The following is a 20951-nucleotide window of genomic DNA, read 5'->3' as shown; positions in this document are numbered from 1 at the left end:
CTCTGTATTGCAATTCATTTTATTTAGCATGTACTTCAGCTGTTTTTCCTAGCTTAAGACTTATTAGTTTGAATTTACTCTGTAAAGTGATTGTGATAAAACACTTGTAATAAAAGTTGAGTTGGGTAACACTGAGGGGCATCACCCAGCCAAACGTGCACCTCATCTAGCCGGCAGAGCTATATTACTCATCAATTGCCCTTTTAAAGGGTACTGAAGCACAGGGTATTCATCACCAAGTGAAAAGTTTGACAAGCTAAATACAATTAAACTTGTCTCTTCTCTTGTAGGGGATCTTCCGTCAGTTTGACCTGGACAAGTCTGGAACCATGAGTGCATATGAAATGCGTCTTGCTGTGGAATCAGCTGGTAATTGCCTTTTGTTTGCGTCTACTGTGTGCTTTCATGCACTTGTGCTTAGGTAGTGGCATGAGTCTGGACTCCTGAGTGAATGAAACTAAGATTAAGTTTCTGTTCAATAGGATAACACATGGCACATACACACGTGTACACACGCAGACACACACACGCATGCTCACACACTCCCACACTCCCCCACACACCAGATGAACACAAGTTTTCTATGCATTAGAGAGACATTATCTCACCCAAGTAGCATAACTGCTGGAATTACTAATTCAGATATTTTTCCTTTGGTAAATAGTTATTGGTTATGTATCTTTAGGAGACGTCAACATAAGGTGGTTCATAGATTGGTACTAGGCTATCGGCCCTAGGGCCTATACAAGCCTAACCATAACAATTCCCTGGCTATTTCTTCCCACAGTATTTACTTCCCTGGACCCCTGTCTAGCAGGGTGATTGACGTGATCCCTGGGGTGAATTTCCTATCTCCCATCCAATCATCAAAGTTCTTTATGAAGAGGGCCAAAGAGGCGCTCTGCTTGACCTGTATGGGCAGTCTATTCCAGAGTCTAGGGAGTCTCTGGGTCAGGAACCTATCCCTCCAGCATGTTTTGTTCATTATGATAACAAGGTTTAAATCCCTGGAGCTTGTGTCTCTGAGGGATTGAGATTTCTTTAAGTGTAGCATGTCCAGCAGCTCTGGGTTTGACATGGCCTTGTATGTTAAGCAGAGATCGCCTCTGAGTAGACAATATGCGGCAGAGTATAGGTGGAGTTTTTTTAGATGGTCATCATAGGGCATCTACTTTAGGCCTGTGATTCTTTTAGTGAGGTATTTCTGTGGCCTTTCCAGTTGTTGCAGATGTTTTGAGAGGTACATGCAAAGTCTGTATCTGTAGATTATGGACCCATCCTTCAAGCCCCATTTGGCTACTAGAGGTGATAGCCATTACCATCAATGCATCATACTCTGTGTTTAAAAGTAGGTGAAGTAGCTTCCAGAATTTTCTTCCACTCATAGGAGTAATATCTACTGTATACTTAAGGGCAAACTGAACTTGATAGATGCATTAAAATATTTAAATAAAACTAAAACAGTATGCTTTTAATTTTAGCTCTCCATGCCACCACTGCAGGGCAAGCCACCCAATGGTGTGACCATTAGCTCTGAGTGATGGTTGCTGGCAAAGGGACACCACAGTCCCATGTACAAAATGGGAAAAGGGGGGGTGTTGATGTTGATGCCAAAGTATAAACGTTCTAGCACACTGTAAATCTCATTTATCATCATTTTGGTTTTCAGGACTGAACTGTTATCTTGAGTCTCTCTGGTTAACTCATTAACACATGTGTGTTGTGGAATGTCTATTAAAATTCTATTCTATTAAATTTGGGTTTCCAGGTCTTCTGTTTTTTACAGATAATATCACAGTCACTTGGTACATCAACATGCACAGGGGCAGAAAATCTTACCTTCTTTGCAGGTGGCACTTCAGGCGTGGGATTTTGCAGTCCCCCATCATTTGCTTCTTCAGGCGGTTTACATACCTTCAGGGCACAAGCTAGTGGCAGACACTTTGAGCAAGTCCAGGACAAATCCGTACAAATGATTGCTTCACAGGGAAATATTTCTGGACATAGTACATTGGGTGGGGTACTACTCAGGTACATATTTTTGCCTTCCCTCTGAACAGGCAACTCTATCAGTTCTGTTCCAAAGTGCCGTCTGGTGTGGAAAGTGTATTATATGTCTTTTTCTTGGAAGAGAATGTTTCTGTATGCCTATCCCACTCTTCCTCTACTGCCAAAGGTCCTGCACAAGACCACGTGGAACACACCCAAAATCTTGCAGGTGACCCCTTTTGACACTGATAACACTGGTTCCCCCTTCTATTTCATCTGGCCAGTGGCAGTCATAAGTTACCTCATGGGATAGATCTTCTCACACAAGACAAAGGATCTTTCATTCACCCTTACTTGTCTACCCTTCAGTTGATAATTTGGAAGATAGGGTTTTTGATTCCTTTCAGGCACCAGTTTTCTGAGGACGTGCTTCAGGTTTATCAGGTCAGAAAACCCACTACTAAAAAATCATTTGTGACTAAATGGAAGAGATTTTCTGTCTGGCATTTCAGGCATGACCTGGACCCTTTTTCTGTGGTGGTTCCTACTATCCTTTCTTATTTGTGTGATTGCTCAATTCTGCTTTGGCATATTCACCTGTTAAAGTTCATTTGTCAGCCATTTCTGCTAGTCTGCCTTTGAATCCATCTTTGGCTTTTTGAAATCAAGCATTTTTTAAAAGTCATCCTTTATGTCCAGTCTCCAAGAAAGTCTCTTCCTCTTTCTTCAGACCTTAATTTTGTTCTTGAGAAATTGACCAGTCCTCATTTGAGCCTGCAGTTTCAATTCCCTACAACATTGTGCTTGGAAGACTGTGTTTTTAGTGGCTCTTACTTCTGCCAAGAGGGCCTCTGAACTTCAAGTACTCATGGCAATGCCTTCTTTTTGTTTTTTTTTTTTTTACACAGGGACAGGGTGCCTCTTCATACCAGTCTTTCAATGATTTGTCCTTGAATTAATCCGTTCGTCTTTCTTTAATCGTTTCTACACAGACTACTAGTGAAAGTGTTCTTCACAGCTTGGATTTAAATAGACAGCTCAGATGTTATCTAGACAAAACAAAGGGTATCAGGTTATCTGAACAACTTTTTGTTTCCGTGTAAAACCAGGAAATCCGGTTTGGTGATGTCTTAGCAAACCATGTCCTCCTGGATTTCTAAGGCCATTTTTTTCTATTTTTTTCATGGCAAGCAGCTTTCCTTTTCTGTTTGTACTCATTCTACCAAGGCAGCAGCCTCTTGTGCATTTTTCAAGGGTCTGAATTCTAAATGCATTATGCAAGCTGCTGCTTGGTCTTCTGCTCACACTTTTTCCAAACATTACAAGTTGTATGTCATTTCCAGGGCCAGGGTGGGTTTTGCCAGGGTCATACCTCATAGGTTTGTGGAGGATCTTCTGTGCCTTCCTCTTTCCGTACTTTCCAGTAGCTCTTCTGCTCTCCCAAGAGTAAAGAATACTGCAACAGTGATAAGGAAGGACATGGTACAGTAGTGTGAGAACTTACCATAACAGAAGATGTCCTACTTCTCAGTGTTGCAGTATTCTGTCCTTCCCTCCTGCCCCCTTTTACTTTCTGTTGCCCTGCTTCTGGCTGCTGGGTCTTTTGTACATCTTTTTTTTTCCTCTTGCCTTCCTGGATGTACGTGTTATTACCTTTCTCTGGGGTTGTTTTGGTTCGTCTGGGGCACTCAGTTCTGAAGATTAGGCATCCATGCATCACGTATGTGTCTACCCTTCTCACATAGGGTATATGTCTGACATACAATGCCTGATAGGTGTAAAGGCTTTGGTGTACTGGTTGCTCATTCAGCTGTCCTTGGCAAGGTATCCCAAGAGTAAGGAATGGTACAACAGTGAGAAATCAGATGCCTACTTTTATGGTAAGATCTTACACAACTGTACATTCCTGTAAATCCTTCCTGATGTTCGGTGCCTCATAAAGCTCAGAGAGACAAGATTAAAACTAATTCTTCTTCAGTTTTGTGCACGAGAAGAGTGTGGTTTCAGCCTCTGAGGGCCATGGCAGTACAGGAAGTATTCCATTTTAAACCAACTAAATAAATAAATAAAACAAATTATTTAAAATTTGTTAACCAGGGTAAAGGATTGATCTCAATGGACCAGATTTAATCTCAGCGGAGAAGTACAGGAAACAACATATCTTAAGAAAATGAAATACATATTAGCAAGCAATACTTAGACACAGGGAGAAACAAACATGTAAAGTATATACAATATTTCTATATGGAAGTGGTAGAGTTGCACAAGCTTTTATATTGCTAAACATTTTGTACTGATACATGAATGAGAGAGAAAGAGAAATGCAAGAGAAACCATGTGAAGAAGGTGATACAAGTCATTATTAGATTATATACCCTAAGTGGGGACATTTGCATTTAGTTTGATACTTAATGTACACTTTCAGTTTTTAGTGGAGTGCAAGATATTAGGAGCTATCTTTAAGATGGGAGGGAAAGCATTCCCATAGCTTGAAGCCTTGAATAGTGGAGTAGGAGGAGGAGTGGTTAGTACATGGAAGCTGTCTTGAGTGTTTGTAGAAGTAGACTTGAGTGTTCAAGGCTTACCAAGAGTATAAGTTGGCACCTGCCTGATTAGTTTAGAGGCTAGTGTGGAGAGGGTCTCTTTCTTGAGAAGTCCGAACAACTGAAAGCTGAGAAGGTCAGAGCACTGTTGAATGGGTAGCCACTTGGCTTTTTCTGTAGCTTTATAGTGGTGATCATTTCTAGGGGAAAGAGTAATGAAATGGCAGATTTAGAAGCTGTTCCTATTAAAGTAAAACAATATTCTAGATGAGCCATCAGAATGCCTTTCTCAATGGCAGTCCTAATTGACCTGGACAGAGATGAGGAGATTCTGTTAGCCCAGAACAGGAGGGAGAGAACCTTTTTGTGTGGTATAATTAAGATTGATGAGGAAGGTTAGTGAGGGGTCCAGGCAGATTCTTAGGTGTTTGAAAGAGCTGGTATTTCCTGTTTGATTATTTAGGTAGTGGGTGATTAGGAGAGAGTTGTATTTTTATTTTCATGCAGTATATAGATATGTTTTGTTTTGGTTTTAATAATTATCATTCACTCTGGCATTTCATAAATTGTTAGATTCCTGTCTTTCCTTAAACCTCCCTTTTCCTGAACATTCATTGTTCTGCATGCAGTGTTCCCTCAAATTATATTTATTTATATGTATTCCCAACTCCAGTTCTTATATCATCTTTATAATATTCAGTACTTCAGTTGTAGTTGGTTTAAATTTTGGTTTCCATCTTCTAGTAATTGCATTTTTAGCAGCCTGTAGCATTAAACTTATTTAGGCAATTCAGACTACATGTCCCAGCTCAAAATAATAATTTCCTTAGTTGCAACAATTTGTTACCTCAATTTTTCTGATGATGTACTGTGTTGGGAATTTTCTAAATCTGGCAACTCGTTGCATTCCAAAAAATATATTCCCAGTTACCTCTCTTTCCCATCATATCTCCAGCATTTGCTATCTGCCTGAGGAAGAATTTTCTAAAGTCTGTTTGGGATATAAAAATACCTGTGTAAACACTTTGAAGTAAAAATCCCAAACCTTCCAGACTTTGTTGCATACTTGGGAGCCATACTGACGTCCTCACAGTGTTCCTTTGTAAGTTGCTTTTCCATTCTCCCTTCTTATCTTTTGTAACCTCCTCTGAATGATTCTTATAAACAATATTTTGTATGTCTTACTAATTCATTCCTTCTTTTAACAGAAGCTTCTCTTCTAGCCTCAAATTAAAACTCTACCAGAGCTGGTCTTTCACTTAGCATTCCCTATCACTTTCTGTTTGCCTATACACTAATATCAATCCCTGGTTAGGAAGGCACTCTGTAACCTGCATTCGTATTTCTGCTTGGGCTCATCCTACTCTATTACCTTCCCCTTTCTAGTCATTTGCATCCAGCAAACTACCTTTTTCCAGCAAATTCCAGCACCCTCTTGCCTACTTTCTATACTATTGCTTGCTGTCATCCCTGTTGGTAAATTCTCTTTTCTCCATCCCTGTGTTGGCTTAGTTCTTGGAATACTTTCTTCTACTTTGTAAGTATAATATTCTGTATGGTTGTTATTCCCCTTAATGCACCAAAGTCATACTATCCGTATTTATCAATCTTCTTCACTATTTCATCATCATCATTCCTTTCCAATTTGATTTATAATCTTCTGCATTCATTATGTATGTGGGCTTTGTGAAGCTCAAAAGTAGCCTTTCAAATCAGGTAATCCTAAACCACCTTGATCTGAGGGAAGAATCAACTTTTAACTCTTGCCATCTCCTCCTCCCAGATAAATGCATTCAACCCTTTATCTTCCACGACTTCTCATCTGGTTTCTGATTAGGTGAGAATAGTCGGTATTGGCTGCTGTGTTGTGTGAGTTGTGTATAAAATAGCTTTTGAAAAATTTTCCTAATATTGAAAGAATTGGATTAAGATTTTCCAATAGGTGTTTTCCAAATATTAGGCATAATGTTTTTTTTTCTGAGACATATGTTATAGATGAGTTGAGGTTGAGATAAGGTGTCTCTTTAGTGTTGTAGGAACCAGAAGCAAAGATTGTCTCAGCCAGTTCGGTAAGCAAGTTTTATTTCTTCTAAGAGATTGTTTGTCATTAAATGTGATTATTGTGAAATAGAACAGAGAAGTGGAACAAGAAGATGCAGCAGTATTGTATGGCTATTCGGTGTTGTAGCAGGGTTTGGGGAGATTGAAGAAATGAATGGAAGAAAGATGAGGTCCTGATTGAGAACTTGGTGAAATATTGCAGCCTGTCAATTGCTCCTTTCTGGAGCTTTTGGGGAGTAGATATTATTCAGAATTCTTTTGATTTCATTATGTAAGTATTATGTCTATAAATTTCTTATTTAGCAAGGTTATGAAGCAGGACGAAATGCTGTCTAACCAGAACAGTTTTATGCCAAAATATATCCCTTAGATTAAGTAGATATTTAAGCTCATATGTTAACCAGTTGCTCCGATGTTCTCTTTTCTGTCCAACCGAGTACAAAGTTGGCAATTTTCAGATGTTTGAATCCAAGGCTCAGGTCCTCCCCCTACCAATAATTCTCCTCTGTCCAGATAATTCCTTAGATCTCATTTGATACTTGTTTCAGCCAGTTGTGGTCCCAAGAATGAGCTTTTTGTGTTAGAAATTTCAGATAACTGAATTATTGGCTCTTCTTTCTACAGAGTTCAGCTCAGCATCATTACAAAGCATCCTTTTTGTCATTAGGCAGTGTTGGCTTTTTCCTTTAGGTGTACTTTTACTATTAGGCATTTCTTCCTTTTCTTCTCCCCTAGATGTATGTGTGTGTGTGTGTGTGTGTGTGTGTGTGTGTGTGTGTGTGTGTGTGTGTGTGTGTGTGTGTGTGTGTGTATTTATATGCCTTTTGTAATCTCTCATTCTTTCTAGTGTGCTAACCTTTTTGAGATAATAGTTTTTGGCTGTTTTATATGTGACTTGGTGCTTGTTGTGCAGTTTATTTGCTAGTTTTCCATTGTTGTTGAAACGTCTGTGGTCATGTCCAACAAGGCTTCGGTCTTTAGGAAGTGCTCTGCTTGTAAACACAAAATCCTCCTCAAGACCAATTCAAAGTGCATATATTGTCTCCAGGTTTCTCATCTTGATGAGGATTACCAGTTGATGTCCTTCATGGATGCATCTGCAGTCATAACAAGTGGGTTGTCCTGTCGTCAGGCAGCCCTGCAGTCGGCCGGATTCCAAAGTCCGGGTCCGGCCTCGGCTGATGTCGCACTCCACCCGACGTCATCTCTGCTGGTCTTCGGGTATAAAAGCATCAGCCGACGCCATTTTCCTCAGTCTTTCTTGCCGCTGGCGCCAAGCAGAAGCTGTTCGCAAGTGCCGGTCGGTCGGATCCAGAGATTACTTCTACCGAATACTACTTCAAGACTTCTAAAGCTTGGTACCCGCTGGGGACTCTTTCTTGCCTCAGCCGATGTCAGAAAAAGTTAACAATTGTTTAACCTGTGGGAAACAAATACCTCATAAAGATTTCCACTCTTACTGTCTGCCTTGTTTAGGCCCAGCCCACGACGTAGCAGCCTGTTCGCCTGTGCCTCTTTCAACCGACGAACGCTTAGGCGCCGGTCGGAGTTTGCAGAACAGTTTTTCGGTACTGATTTTGCGTACATTATGTCGCCGGATTCTCCGACTACCCCCAAAAACGCAAAGATAAAGACCGACACGCGTCCGCGGTTTCGCCGAAACCACGGCAAAGCAAATCGAGTGTCTCGGTTTCGCCGAAAACCGAAAACTGCTCAAAGTACAGCTGAACCTATTCTACAACTGAGGCCCCTGCTACAATTTTTGAATCGACCTCAGAAATTTTACCCACTACGGTGGTTGACGATCAGACACCATCCCCTTGGATGTCTCTACCCCAGCACGTGGTGCTGCTAGGCCTCCAGCAGCCATGTCCATTAAGGCCTTCGCCAGGGCTAAAGCAGCCAAGACTACTAAATCAGTGCCTGTTAAACCCCCCTCATCCAGGCCCTCTTCTAGTTCTCAAATACTCTCCTTGGCAGAAGATTTAATTTCTTTAATTAGAGGATCTCAATCTCACCCAGACAGGGCCTCTCAGCCCCCGAGAAGAGACCTAGGGCAGACCCCCGTGAGCCAGTGTCTTCTGATGATTCTGCTCATGAATCAGACATAACTGACCAGCCTGAGGCTCCCTTTTCCAATTCTCAAGATTCTGATGCTGAAGAATCCATTCCAGCTGCTTCCCCACCAGAAGAATTCTCCTTTGAGAAACCTTGCATGCCATGCGAGAACAGTTCCAATGGCAGCAACAGGATTTTTCAGACTCCAGAAAAAGACTTAGGACTTTTCTGCACCTACCACAGCACAGGCCCTTAGCTATACCTCCTGTTCTCTGTGGTGGATGATGCTTTCAATGATGTTTGCTCCGCTCCAGATTCTTACCCCAGCCCCTGCCAAACCAGACAGATTTTACAGGGTGCCAGATACTCATCACCACCTTTACAAGGCTCCTCTTGCAGACCCAGAAACTATATCCCAGGGTCCCAAGGCAGTAGCCGCATCACAGCTAAAACCCTATTCCTTCTGAAAGGGAAGCAAGGTCACTAGACAGATGGGGTAAAAAGGTCTACACTTCAGCTACTCTCTCAGCTAGAGCTTTAAACTGTCAGTTTCACATGATACAATACCAAGAGTTTATGCTTGATCAGTTAACCAAAAGCTAACTACTGATGAATCTCTTGATAAGAAATATGTATTAGAGATGGTAAATAACATACAACAGGTTAGCAACCATTCCTTAAAATGTGGCTATGATGCACTGATGGGTTTATTTAGATCAGCCATGACAGGCACAGTGATAAGAAGACATGCATGGCTAAAGGAACAAGTTTTACCGGATCATGTTAAAGCTAAGTTGCTAGATGCTCCTATGGACAAGACAAGTTTGTTTGGTACACCTGCCCAGCAGGTTATGAAGAAAATGGAAGAAAAGGCAAAATCTGTTCAAACTGTTAAAGATTTCCTGCAGGTCCAACCCCAAGGTTTAGCAGGAACTGGCCTGCCAAAATTGGTCCTTTCCTGACTCCACAAAATTTCAAAGGGGCAGGAACAGACGTTCCAGAGGCAGAAACCAATCCAGAGGAGGTGCCTACAGAGGACGACAGTGGCAAGGTAACAACAGAGGCACAGACACGCCACTGCCACTACATCAGCACAACCACAGTGACTTAATCCTAACCGCCACCAGGGAACAAATAGCAGCTCCTCTAGGCGGAAAGTTAACCTTATTTTAAAAGAACTGGCACTACATAACAAAAGACAAGTGGATTTTACAAACCATAGATCAAGGTTACCGGTTTCACTTCCACACTTTACCAGTCAAAAGAGGAATGCCAAATCTACCTCCAAATCAAAAACAGAGGCTCTACGCCAGATAATGGAGTTAGCAAACATGAGAGCTGTGGAAAGAGTGCCAACAGCAGAACAAGGAAAGGGGTTCTACTCCAGACTATTCCTAGTTCCAAGAAAGGAAAAAGTTGGAGACCAATTCGACCTGTCCACCCTAAATACATACATCATTGTCCCAAAATTCAAAATGCTGACCCTACAGCAACTTCTTCCCATGCTGGGCAAGGAGTCTTGGCTGGTAACTCTAGATCTCAAGGAGGCATACCTGCACGTCCCAATTCGACCAATCTGCAGAAGATACCTCAGATTCCTTGCAGGATCAGAGCACTATCAATTCTCAGCATTGCCCTTTGGCTTATCTACTGCGCCCAGAGTATTCACAAAATGCCTGGCATCAGTAATCGCCCATTGCAGATTACAGGGAATTCAAATTTACCCATACCTGGACGACTGCCTACTACAAGGGGACAACAAAAGCAAGCTGACAACAGATTTACAAAGGGTCATTTACTTGCTACAAGGACTGGGATACACAGTCAATTTACAAAAGTCAAGGCTGATACCATCCCAAACAAGGACATTCTTGGGCTGAATTGGACACAGTACAACAAATGGCATTCCTGACTACAGAAAACAAAAGAACTTCCTCTTTACTTCTTGGCACTAACAAAACTGAACAAGTTAACAGCAAGAAAATTTCTACAGGCCTTGGGCTTCATGGCATCATGCATAATCTTGGTCCCATTTGCCAGACTACATATGAGGAAACTACAGTGGTACCTAAAGAATTTATGGTCCCAACACAGACACAGTCTAGAAACAGAAATCCCACTAATTCCATGCTTAAAACAGGAGTTCCTATGGTGGGCTCAGGCATGCCAGTCAAACCCAGGCCTGCCCTTCCGCAGATGTCAACCAAGCCAGACCATCACAACAGACGCTTCAGATCTAGGATGGGGCCCACATGCTGGACAAATGCGTGCAAGGATTGTGGACACAGGATCAAATTCACCTGCACATCAATCTAAAAGAAATGCTGGCAGTAAACTGGCAATCCAAAAGTTCAAACCTTTCCTCAAAGAGGGCCAGTTGATGATAAGGACAGACAACACCACAGTCATGTGGTACATCAACAAACAGGGAGGCACTCACTCATACCCCCTATGCAGAATGACCTTGGAGCTGTGGACCCTGGCACTCAGCTACAACATTCAGTTACAGGCAATATTTGTACCGGGGAAAGACAATACTCTAGCAGACATACTAAGCAGAACCACTTCGTCAGTCCACGTATGGAAGCTGCTCCCGGACATCTTCATGACCATCCCAAAGAAATGGGACATGCCACAGATAGACCTATTCGCATCACCTCTCAATCACCACCTCGAAAAATTCTGCACGAGGACATTCCACCCACTAGCATGGAAAGTGGATTCACTCTCCTTCAACTGGAAAGGCCTAACAGTATATGCATTTCCTCCTCTTCCTCTGATACACAAGGTACTACTAAAAATCAAGGAAGAACGCCCAAGGATAATCCTGATAGCCCCAAACTGGCCAAGACAACACTGGTATCCACTACTGAAGAGCATGTCTCGAACAACATGTGGCTAATACCCCTGATGCCTTTGATGTTAACTCAGAACAACTACAGCATCATACATCCAAACCTAAAACGCTGCAACTGACTGCATGGAACATCACATAGCAGCAGCTAATCCAGAACTTTCCCAAAGAGTTAAAGACATTATTCTTGAAGCACGCAGACCTTCAACAAGAAAGAACTATGCTGGTAAATGGAAAAGGTTTGTCATTTGGAGTACCGAAGAGGAAAAGATGTGTCAAACATAGATATGCCTAACATTCTGGAGTATCTGGCGAACTTCTTCATTCAGGCCTGTCCTACTCCTCCATCAAGATACATGCATCAGCTATTTCAGCAGAATACAGCTTTGATCCTCCTGTTTTTCCACACCCTTTGCTCAGGCAGTTCCTCAGAGGAATAAAGAATGTAAAACCTCCCAGGAAACCACCATTACCAGCTTGGGACTTAAACTTTGTGCTAGAAAAGTTGACACTAGCACCCTTTGAACCAGCAGCAACAGCAGACCTACAACACCTGTCATGGAAAACTGCTTTCCTACTGGCAATTACTTCAGCAAGGAGGGTTTCAGAACTACAGGCCTTAATGGCAGTGCAACCCTTCCTAATCTTCCACCAAGATAGAGTGTCCTTGAGGACTAATCCTACATTTATGCCTAAGGTGGTATCCAGAGTATCTTTAAACCAGGCAATCCACCTACCTTCCTTCTTTCCCAACCCACAAAACAGAGGGAAAGAATACTGCATACCTTGGATGTACATAGACAGCTACGCTACTACTTGGACAGAACAAAAATAGCAGAAAGACTGACCAACTTTTTGTAGCCTATGCAACAGGAAGGGAAGGAAAAGCTATTTCCAAACAGACAATCTCCAAATGGATAGGAAATTGCATACGATACTGTTACTCCTTCCATGGAAAACCAATTCCACAGAACATAAGACCTCATTCTACAAGGGCAACAGCCACTACCACAGCCTTCTTACGAGGAGTGGCAACCAAAGACATTATTGAGGCGGCTACTTGGACCTCCGTGCATACATTTGCCAAGCATTATAATTTGCCTCTTTATTCCAGATCCCGAGCAGGGTTTGCCACTGCTGTACTGCAAGGGATCTTAAACACACCATAATCTACTTTATCCTCCTCCCTAGTTGGCTATGGTATTCTACCCATTGTTATGACTGCAGATGCATCCATGAAGGACATAGTACAGTTTTGTATCTACCATAAATGTACACGTCCGCACTGGCTCGCATCTGCAGTCAGGCTTACCCTCCCTCCTTCCCTCTGTGGTACTCCTAGGGTGTTTACCCTCCTAATAGCTAGCTGTTGGGGAGTCTTTATGGTGTATTTGTTTGTATATATGTACATATATGCTTATTGTTGTGTTTACCTCTATCTATTTGGAAACATTGGCATCTATCCAAATTTTACCCTGCAAGAGGGCTACTGGCATCTGGGGCAAGAAACACTGAGGAAAATGGCGTCGGCTGATGCTTTTATACCCGAAGACCAGCAGAGATGACGTCGGGTGGAGTGCGACATCAGCCGAGGCCGGACCCGGACTTTGGAATCCGGCCGACTGCAGGGCTGCCTGACGACAGGACAACCCACTTGTTATGACTGCAGATGCTATCCAGTTCGGACATCTACATTTATGGTAGGTACAAAACTGTACTTTTTTTGCCTTTGGGTTGATGGCCTTTTCGGATCACAGGTCTAAGTTAGTTTTAAAAGGCCTTCTCCTAACAACAGAATCTGACTTTTCCCTTTCTGGTTTCTAGCCAAGAGAATTATGAAGAAATTGAAGGGAGAAAAGCAGAAAGAGAAGGACAGCGAGAGAGAGAAAGAGAGAGGATTAAGACAAAGAAAGTTCTTAGGAAAAACAGTAGAGGAAAAGGTCTCTGGACCCTACGGGAGTTGAGTCCAACCTCAAAACTTTCCAAGCCTTCAGATCCAGTCCTCCCCTAGGAGCCTTTTCAGAGCCAGTCTCATATTCCTCCTTTATCAGTCAAACCAAGATTCTTCCTGGAGTCGACCACCTCAGCTCTGATTTCCAATATTGCAGATGGAAAGGTCCTTCGTCTGGTCATCCAGGCAGCCTTTGGCCTCTGGTCAGTACACTCATCAAGGAGCTTGTCCAGAGCAGATGTGAACTGGATGATACAGAAGTTCCTCAGGACCCAGATTCAGATGGGGTTCTTCCCACCAATTCCGTTCTTGGAGTGCAGGGACCAGTCCCTGCCACCTCTCATCTGGCATCTTCTTACCCAATCCAAACTGTGGATCCAGTAGTTTATGAACAGAGAGTTCCCTGCAGGATGACTTTGTCAGAGCCAGTAGTCTGGTCATTTTTGACTCCGACAATGTGCCTTTCCTCTCAACTTCAACAGCATTAGATCTCGAGGGGTATCAGGGACCAGATGTCAGTGTCTACACACAAGGGTCAGAACTGACACTGAGACTTTCAAATCCATCCCTTCCATTCTGTGCAAAGGTGTTGTACATCTCGGCCCAAGTGTTGGCTTTCTATCTGAGCCAGATCTAGCCTCTAAAAGATCTATTCTCAGGTTCCTGTGATTCTAGGACAACTCCTACAGGACTACTTTCGGGCTTTGAGGCATTTGAAGGGGTTCTGTTGTGGTCCAGGAAGGAGGTGTATCCCATCCATGTTTGAATCTGTTCTGGTCCCCTCTGATCTCTGCAAATATCCTTCCATTTCACTGTTGCAGTATTCATTACAATTGGGATCCTGTGCCAAGGGCATCCCAACATCCAGCCAGTGTACCAAAGCCTTTAGGTTGTTTTAAGGTACACCATAACGTGTCACACATATGCTACTCGCAAAGCATAGAGCATAAAGGTGACATCCAGCCATACCAACCTCAGAACTTCTTGGCTGCCAGTCTGAATGCCATCTCTCAATCGTTGGTCTGAATGCCTATTCTGTTGTTGGGTCACCAAGCCATTGCAGATAAGTGCCCTGTTGGGGTTTATTGCATCTTATCTTTTTTTGTTGCTTGTGGAGTTTCATGTCATCCAAGAAGAGTAAATACCAGTGTGGGAGACATATTCCCCATTAAGACCATCATCAGCAGCGCTTGTTTTGTCTTGGTGCTTTTCATGACTGTACGTCCTGTTCAGTCTGTCTGTTCCCAAGACCCTCCATAGTAGGTTTTCTTTGGCTTTGTATGTGGAGAATCAATGACTTAAGCTCTTAGCTAAAGTCTGAAGGGCAGCTGTCCATGAAGAAGGCAGCCAAGAAATCAAAGCCGGATTCTTCTTCTGTATAGCCTCCACTGGAGATCTCTCCCAAAGTGAGTGAAATCTCAAAGTTTTGCCCAACTCCATTGTTGGATTCTTCGGCCATTTGGAGGCTGGTGGGAATCCAACCTTAAGCACATCCTTGGAGGCTTGGAGACATTCACATTGGATGTTCAGGGGAACCTTGGCTAATTATTTCCAAGGGGCCTAGAGGTGTTCCTCAAATTTTGGTCATAGAAGCTGTCCCTATTACAATTACTGTATGCCACCTGGGTCAGAGCCTTCTACATTTTATAAGGTGGATGTCTCCTTAAAGAAAAAGCAGAAAACTAAACATATTACTCCAGCTCCTAAAGACCTACAGTGTGACTAACAAAATTTCACTCTGAGGTTGATTAGTGCTTTGGTGGCTTTAACACCTCCTGAGGTAGTTTCTGCTCCAGCTCCTCCTTGGTCCTCTACTCCCCTTAAAAGACCCATAAAACAGGATTCCTCTGAGGAGGAGGCAGATTCAGATGAGGAATCCGTGGTTTACTCCTCTCAGATTCCTTCTTCTTTAGATGGAGTTTGAGGAATAAGAATCTACTAGTCCTGATACTCCTTTTGAGGAAATTTCTTTAGGGGATACATTTTCTATAGTGATGGAGTTCTTCAAATGAGATTGTGCTCAGGTGTCTGAAGTACAGAAAAGGTATTATGAGCTCCTGCAGATGGATTCTCCCAGGCCGTCTGCTGTCCCTCTTGTTGTGGCTGCCTTGTTCGGTGACTTTTCTAATGCTTCTTAGGCTGCTGACTCCCAGACCCCTGCCCCCAAGAAACTTGATAGATTTTATAGGGTCCCTGAGGACTGTAAATTTCTTTACAGGTGCCTGTTTGCTGACCCCTCAGTGGTGTCTGTGGCTTCTGACAAGCCATCTCAATTGCTACCTTCTCCTAAGTTAACTGCCTTCTGGTAAAGATAGCAGAACCATGGAAAGGTCAAGGGAAAAAAGTTTATACCTTTGCTACTTTAGCTTTCAGGACTGTCAGTTATTAGACCCAAATGTCCAGGTACATGTTAGTTCTTCTTTCCCAGGCCTGTCAGGTAATTTCTGATCTTCCAGATTCTGAAGGGTTCTGCTCTTTCTCTGTTAGGGACCTCCTCCCAGGTGGCTTGTCATTCCATCAAGTGTAGTTATGATGTAGCAGATGCTTCCTCTAGGGCTGCTGCTTTTGGGTCTGTGATGAGGAGTTATTCTTGGCTTCGGCTTCAACCTTTGCCTGATGATATTAAGGTTAAGTTGATGTCTGCTCCTCTGGATAATAAACACTTGTTTGGTGAAGCTTCTGCTGGCTTAAGTCCCTTCAGGATAAGGGCAATGCTTTACAGGAACTTAAATATGTTTTTGTTTCTCCTGTACCTAAGTTTCAGAGAAATTACCCCAATAAGCCAGCCTTTGTTCATAGGTGATCTTGCCCTGCCCCGAAGGGCAAGAAAGGTGGGAAGTGGGCTCCTTCTATTAAAGCTATTCAGACTTTTGTACCCCAGAAGTCTCCTTTTCCTGATAAACAAGGTGCTGTCTGACTATCTTATTCTTTTCAACCACATTCCTCTTTCTGTTCACCTTTCTCTATCTCTCCATGTTTGGCTAAAGATTACTCAGGACTCCTGGGTTCTGTCCATTATTCACCAAGAGTATTTCATGGACTGGAAATCTCTTCCCTTTTATGGAAATTCTTAGTCCCCAAAGGAATGTGTCCTTTCAAGAGATGCTTCGGGATCTCTGACTTAGGGTGCTATTCTTAATATTCAAGAAGTTCCAGTTTCCCAAAGGAGGAAGGGGTTTTACTCCAGAATGCTCCTCCTACCCAGTAAAGAGGGTAGTTGGAGACCAATTTTAGACCTCTCTCATCTAAATACATTTCTGAAGGTTCCCTCCTTTTCAATATTTTCTCTTCAGAGTTTGTTCCCTCTATTGCTTCCTTGGGCTTATATGGTGTCTCTGGATCTCAAGGATGCTTATCTCCATATCCCAGTTTATCCCCCTTTTGGGAAGTTTTTATATTTCTCTGCTTCCTGGCATTTTCAGTTCTCTGCCTTGCCCTTTGGCCTTTCTACTGCCCTGAGAGTATTCACCAAATGCCTCGCTCCTGTGATCGTTTTTTGCAGGGTACAGGAGATCCAGTCTTTCCCTACTTGGATTAGCTCCTGTTTCAGGCATCCTATCCACAGACCTTATTGCAAAATCTCCATTTTTGTCTTTTCTCTTCTGCAAAGACTGGGGTTCACTATAAATTTCAAAAAGTCCTTGCTGACTCCTCCTCAGGATCACGTCTTTCTGGGTTGCAGGATCCAGACTGTGCCTATGCTGGCATCCATGCCTCCTCAAAAGGCCCTAACTCTCATTTCCTTTTTTCAATCCATTCTTCCAAAGGCTTCATTAACAGCCAGGGAATTTCTGAGAGCTCTGGCATTCATGGCCTCCACTGTTCCTGTGCTCCCTCTGGCCAAACCCTACATGAGAAGATTCAGTGGTTTCTGAAGTCACTTTGGCTTCAATGTGCTGTTATCCTCGAATTTGTAGTTCATCTTCTTTCTTGTCTGAAGAAGGAACTTCAGTGGTGGATTCAGCAGGGCCCCCTTTGCATCCACCTCTTCCCTCTTGGGAACTGTTCAAAGATGCTTCAGATGTGGGATGGGGAACAGCATTTGGCTCCCTGAAGGTGCAGAGGTCTGGGCACCTCATCAACAGGAAGAACACATTAATGTCAAATTAGAGCTCTTCTGCTGGCTCTTCAGGTTTTTCATGCTCTCTTCTCCCCAGGACCTCTCAAGGTGTTTACTGACAATTCCACAGTGATGTGGTATGTAAACAAATGGGGGACAATGTCCTATCTTCTTTGCCAGTTGGTACTCCTAGTGTGGAACTTGCTATCCAGTATCAACTGACTCTTCAGGCAGTTTGCATTCCATCAGGTCAAAACATTGTGACAGATTCTCTGAGCAAGTCCATAACTCAGTCTCATGAATGGATGCTTCACAGGGATGTGTTTCTGGACATTGTCCACCAGTGGGGTAGTCCACAAATGGATCTTTTTGCCTCCCCTCTGAACAGACAGCTTCTTCTATTTTGTGCCAGAGACCCAGGTCCTCTGGCTTGGAAGGTGTCCTATCTTTTTCTTGGAAGGGGGTGTTCTTTATGCTTTCCCTCCCCTTTCTCTCATTCCAAAAGTCCTGTTCAGAATTCAACAGGATACTCCCAAAATCTTGCATGTGACTCCCTTTTGGTTGAGTCAGCATTGGTTCCCTCTTTTTCTACATTTAGGCAGGAGCAATCATCACAAGTTACCTCACAGGGTGGACCTATTCATACAAGACAAGAGATCTCTCTTCCATCCCCACCTGTCCACTCCTCAGCTGACAGTGTGAGTGATAGGATTTTGATTCCACATAGACACCTTTTTTCTGAGTAGGGACCTGCAGGAGGCCAGGAAACCCAATACTAGGGAATCCTACTTATCCAAATGGAAGAGGTTTTCTGTTCGGTGTCTGTCTAGTAACCTGGATCCACTTTGTGGATGTTCCTTTGGTTCTTATCTGTGTGACTTTCTCAAAGCTGGGTTGGCTTATTCTTCTATTAACCCCCGCTTATCAGCTATCTCTGCTTGTCTGCCTTTATCATCTACTTTAGATTCTAGATTTGAAGCCAAGCAATTTTTTAAAGGCACCCTATATATTAGGCCTCCCAGCAAGCCTGTTCCTTCTTCCTGGAATCTTAATTTTGTTCTGGAAAAATTGACCTGGCTTCTTTTGAGCCTGCAGCTTCAGCTTCCTTGCAACATTACTCTTGGAAGACTGTACTTACTTCTGCCAAACAGGTGTCTGAGCTTCAAACCCTTATGGCTTGTCCTCCTCTCTTTTTTTTTCATAAGGCTAGGGTGTCCCTTTGTATTAATCCTTCTTTTATGCCCAAGATAGTTAATGAGTTGTCCCTTGATTCGTCTATTCATTTGCTCACTTTTTTCCTTCTCCGCAGTCTGCCAGTGAGAAGGTGCTGCACACGTTGGATGTGCATAGACAACTCAGATTTTATTTTGATAAGACTAAGACTTTTTGTAAATCTGATCATCTCTTTGTTTCTTTTCATCCTAGGTCTTTAGTATTGACTGTGTCCAACCAAACTATTTCTTCTTGGATTTCTAAAGCCATTTCCATTTGTTATTCCGTTCATGGTAATAGCCTTCCTTCCACTGTTAAGGCTCATTCTACTAGAACTGTGGCTTCTTTTGGTGCTTTTTTTCAAGGGCTTGGATACTAACTCTATTCTTGGGGCAGTTACCTGGACTTGTGTGTGTACATTTACTAAGCACTGCAAGTTGAATGGAATTTGTAGAGCTGTTTTTTCTAGGGCCATTCTTCATGGCTTCCTAGAGAGCACTGCTGGTTCTTCCTCTCTTCTTCTTGAGCTTTGACACTGTTGCTGTTGTAATGAATACTGCAGAAGTGAAATGGAAGGGCATAGTGCAGTTGTGTAAAATCTTACCATAATGGTAGATGTCTTTCTCTTCACTTAGTGTTCACTCCCTCCCTCCACCCCCTGGTCCATTTCTTTTGTGGATGTACTGATGACCTCTCTACTCCTTAGACTGGCGTTTGTACTGGGGCTATCAGTTATGAAGTTGATACGTCTGGACGTCACCTTTATGCCGTACACTACGCGAGGAGCATGTGTGAGACGTATGGTGTATCTTAAAGCAACGTAAAGGCTTTAGTATACCGGCCAGACACTGGGGATACGTATTGTAATGAATACTGCAACAGTGAAGAGAAGGAACTGCTCATCAAAAAGGAGGCATTTGGACTTCCTTCAGGAGTCTCTCACTGAGGGATCCCCATGGTCCCTCCTGGAAGACATCTCCCTTGAGGACATTCTGAAAGTACTTCAGCAAAAGAGGAGATGGTCCACCAATGCCCCATCCGAAGAGGAATTTCTGTTTCATGAGGGTAGAACCGGCCCATCTACTACTTGGGTGTTCCCCCTGGCTGATAAATTTACTGACTTTGTCACAGATGACATGGAAGGAGCCAGATCTGGTGGATCCCACATCCTGAAGCCCACCAAAATGTTGGTTACCATGAAACAAACCTCACTGGAGCAGGGGGCCGACAGTGGATCTGTAGTGGTGATGGCGGCCACTAAGAAAGAGATGTTTGAGGAGAGCTCTTCTCTCCTTCCCCCGAATAGGGAGTCTCAAGCATTGGACTGATTCAGAAAGCAGACTTATGCTTCAGCAACACTGACTTTTCAAGTGCTGAACTACCTATCACATTTGACTAGATTTCATAGGGATTTAATCAAGGAGCTTTTCTGGTCCCTTTCCAGAACCATGACTGCCAAGTCCTGCAAAATTATGGATTCCCAGTTGATGACCATACAGTCTATTTTTCTAATGTGCCCATCTGCCTTTTATTCACTGCCTTGGATGGCCCGTTTAGAGCAGTTGGCTTCGTCATTGCTGTACGTTGACATGCCTGGAAGTGTCTCAGATTTTGCAGAATACTTAAGAAGTCCTCTTTGTATGCCTCTTTTGATGGGTCTACAATCTTTGGACCCAAAGTTAAGGATATACTTACTAGAAGTGAAGAAGACATCAAACCTTGTCTGCCATCAATATCTACTTCACTCCTCAGAGGACCCTTCTTCTGGAACCAAAAGGCTGATAAGAGGCTATGGTTCTGAATGTCCCATGAGACTTCTGGAGATAGACCCCCCCCCCAGGCATAGGGGGAACAATAACAAGGACATCCCCTTAGAGGCCAAGGAAATCCACAGAACCAAGGATTTTGAGGTTCCTTCACAGACAAATGCTTTCAGTGCTCCTGAAAGGTTGCCCGACTGCTGCACTGTGATGACAGGTAGGGGATGCTTTTCTGTGTTTCTTCTTGCTGGTTAGCTATCAGTCATGATTCTTGGGTGCAGAGAGCAGTATCCAGGGACTATAGCATTCCCTTTATTTAAAACTGCAAAAGTAATACAGAAAGCTTCCCGATGTTTCACACAGTCATAGGAAGGCAACAGCTCAAGAAATTGCAAAGCTGCTTGAAAAATGTCATCCAGGAGGCCCCACCAGACTAGCAAGGATCCAGAGTCTACTCAAGGTT

The 20951-nt window shown here is 43.1% G+C and overlaps 1 protein-coding gene across 5 annotated transcripts in view; it reads left to right on the top strand.

Moving 5' to 3' along the window:
• The window catches only part of CAPN11 (calpain 11), a 1381576-nt gene that overhangs the window by 1299302 nt on the left and 61323 nt on the right, over positions 1-20951 (top strand). For all 5 annotated transcript variants that reach the window (XM_044060753.1, XM_044060742.1, XM_044060725.1 and 2 more), the window contains one exon: positions 291-369. In XM_044060753.1, the coding sequence (XP_043916688.1) occupies positions 291-369 (79 nt within the window). The remainder of the gene's footprint in view (positions 1-290; positions 370-20951) is intronic.

Source organism: Protopterus annectens, chromosome 1.part0 (assembly GCF_019279795.1).
Source record: "Protopterus annectens isolate FY-2018-M chromosome 1.part0, PAN1.0, whole genome shotgun sequence".
In the NCBI taxonomy this organism is placed as follows: domain Eukaryota; kingdom Metazoa; phylum Chordata; order Ceratodontiformes; family Protopteridae; genus Protopterus; species Protopterus annectens.
The sequence above is the reverse complement of the archived record's forward strand: the minus strand, read 5'-3'. Positions and strand labels throughout refer to the sequence as shown.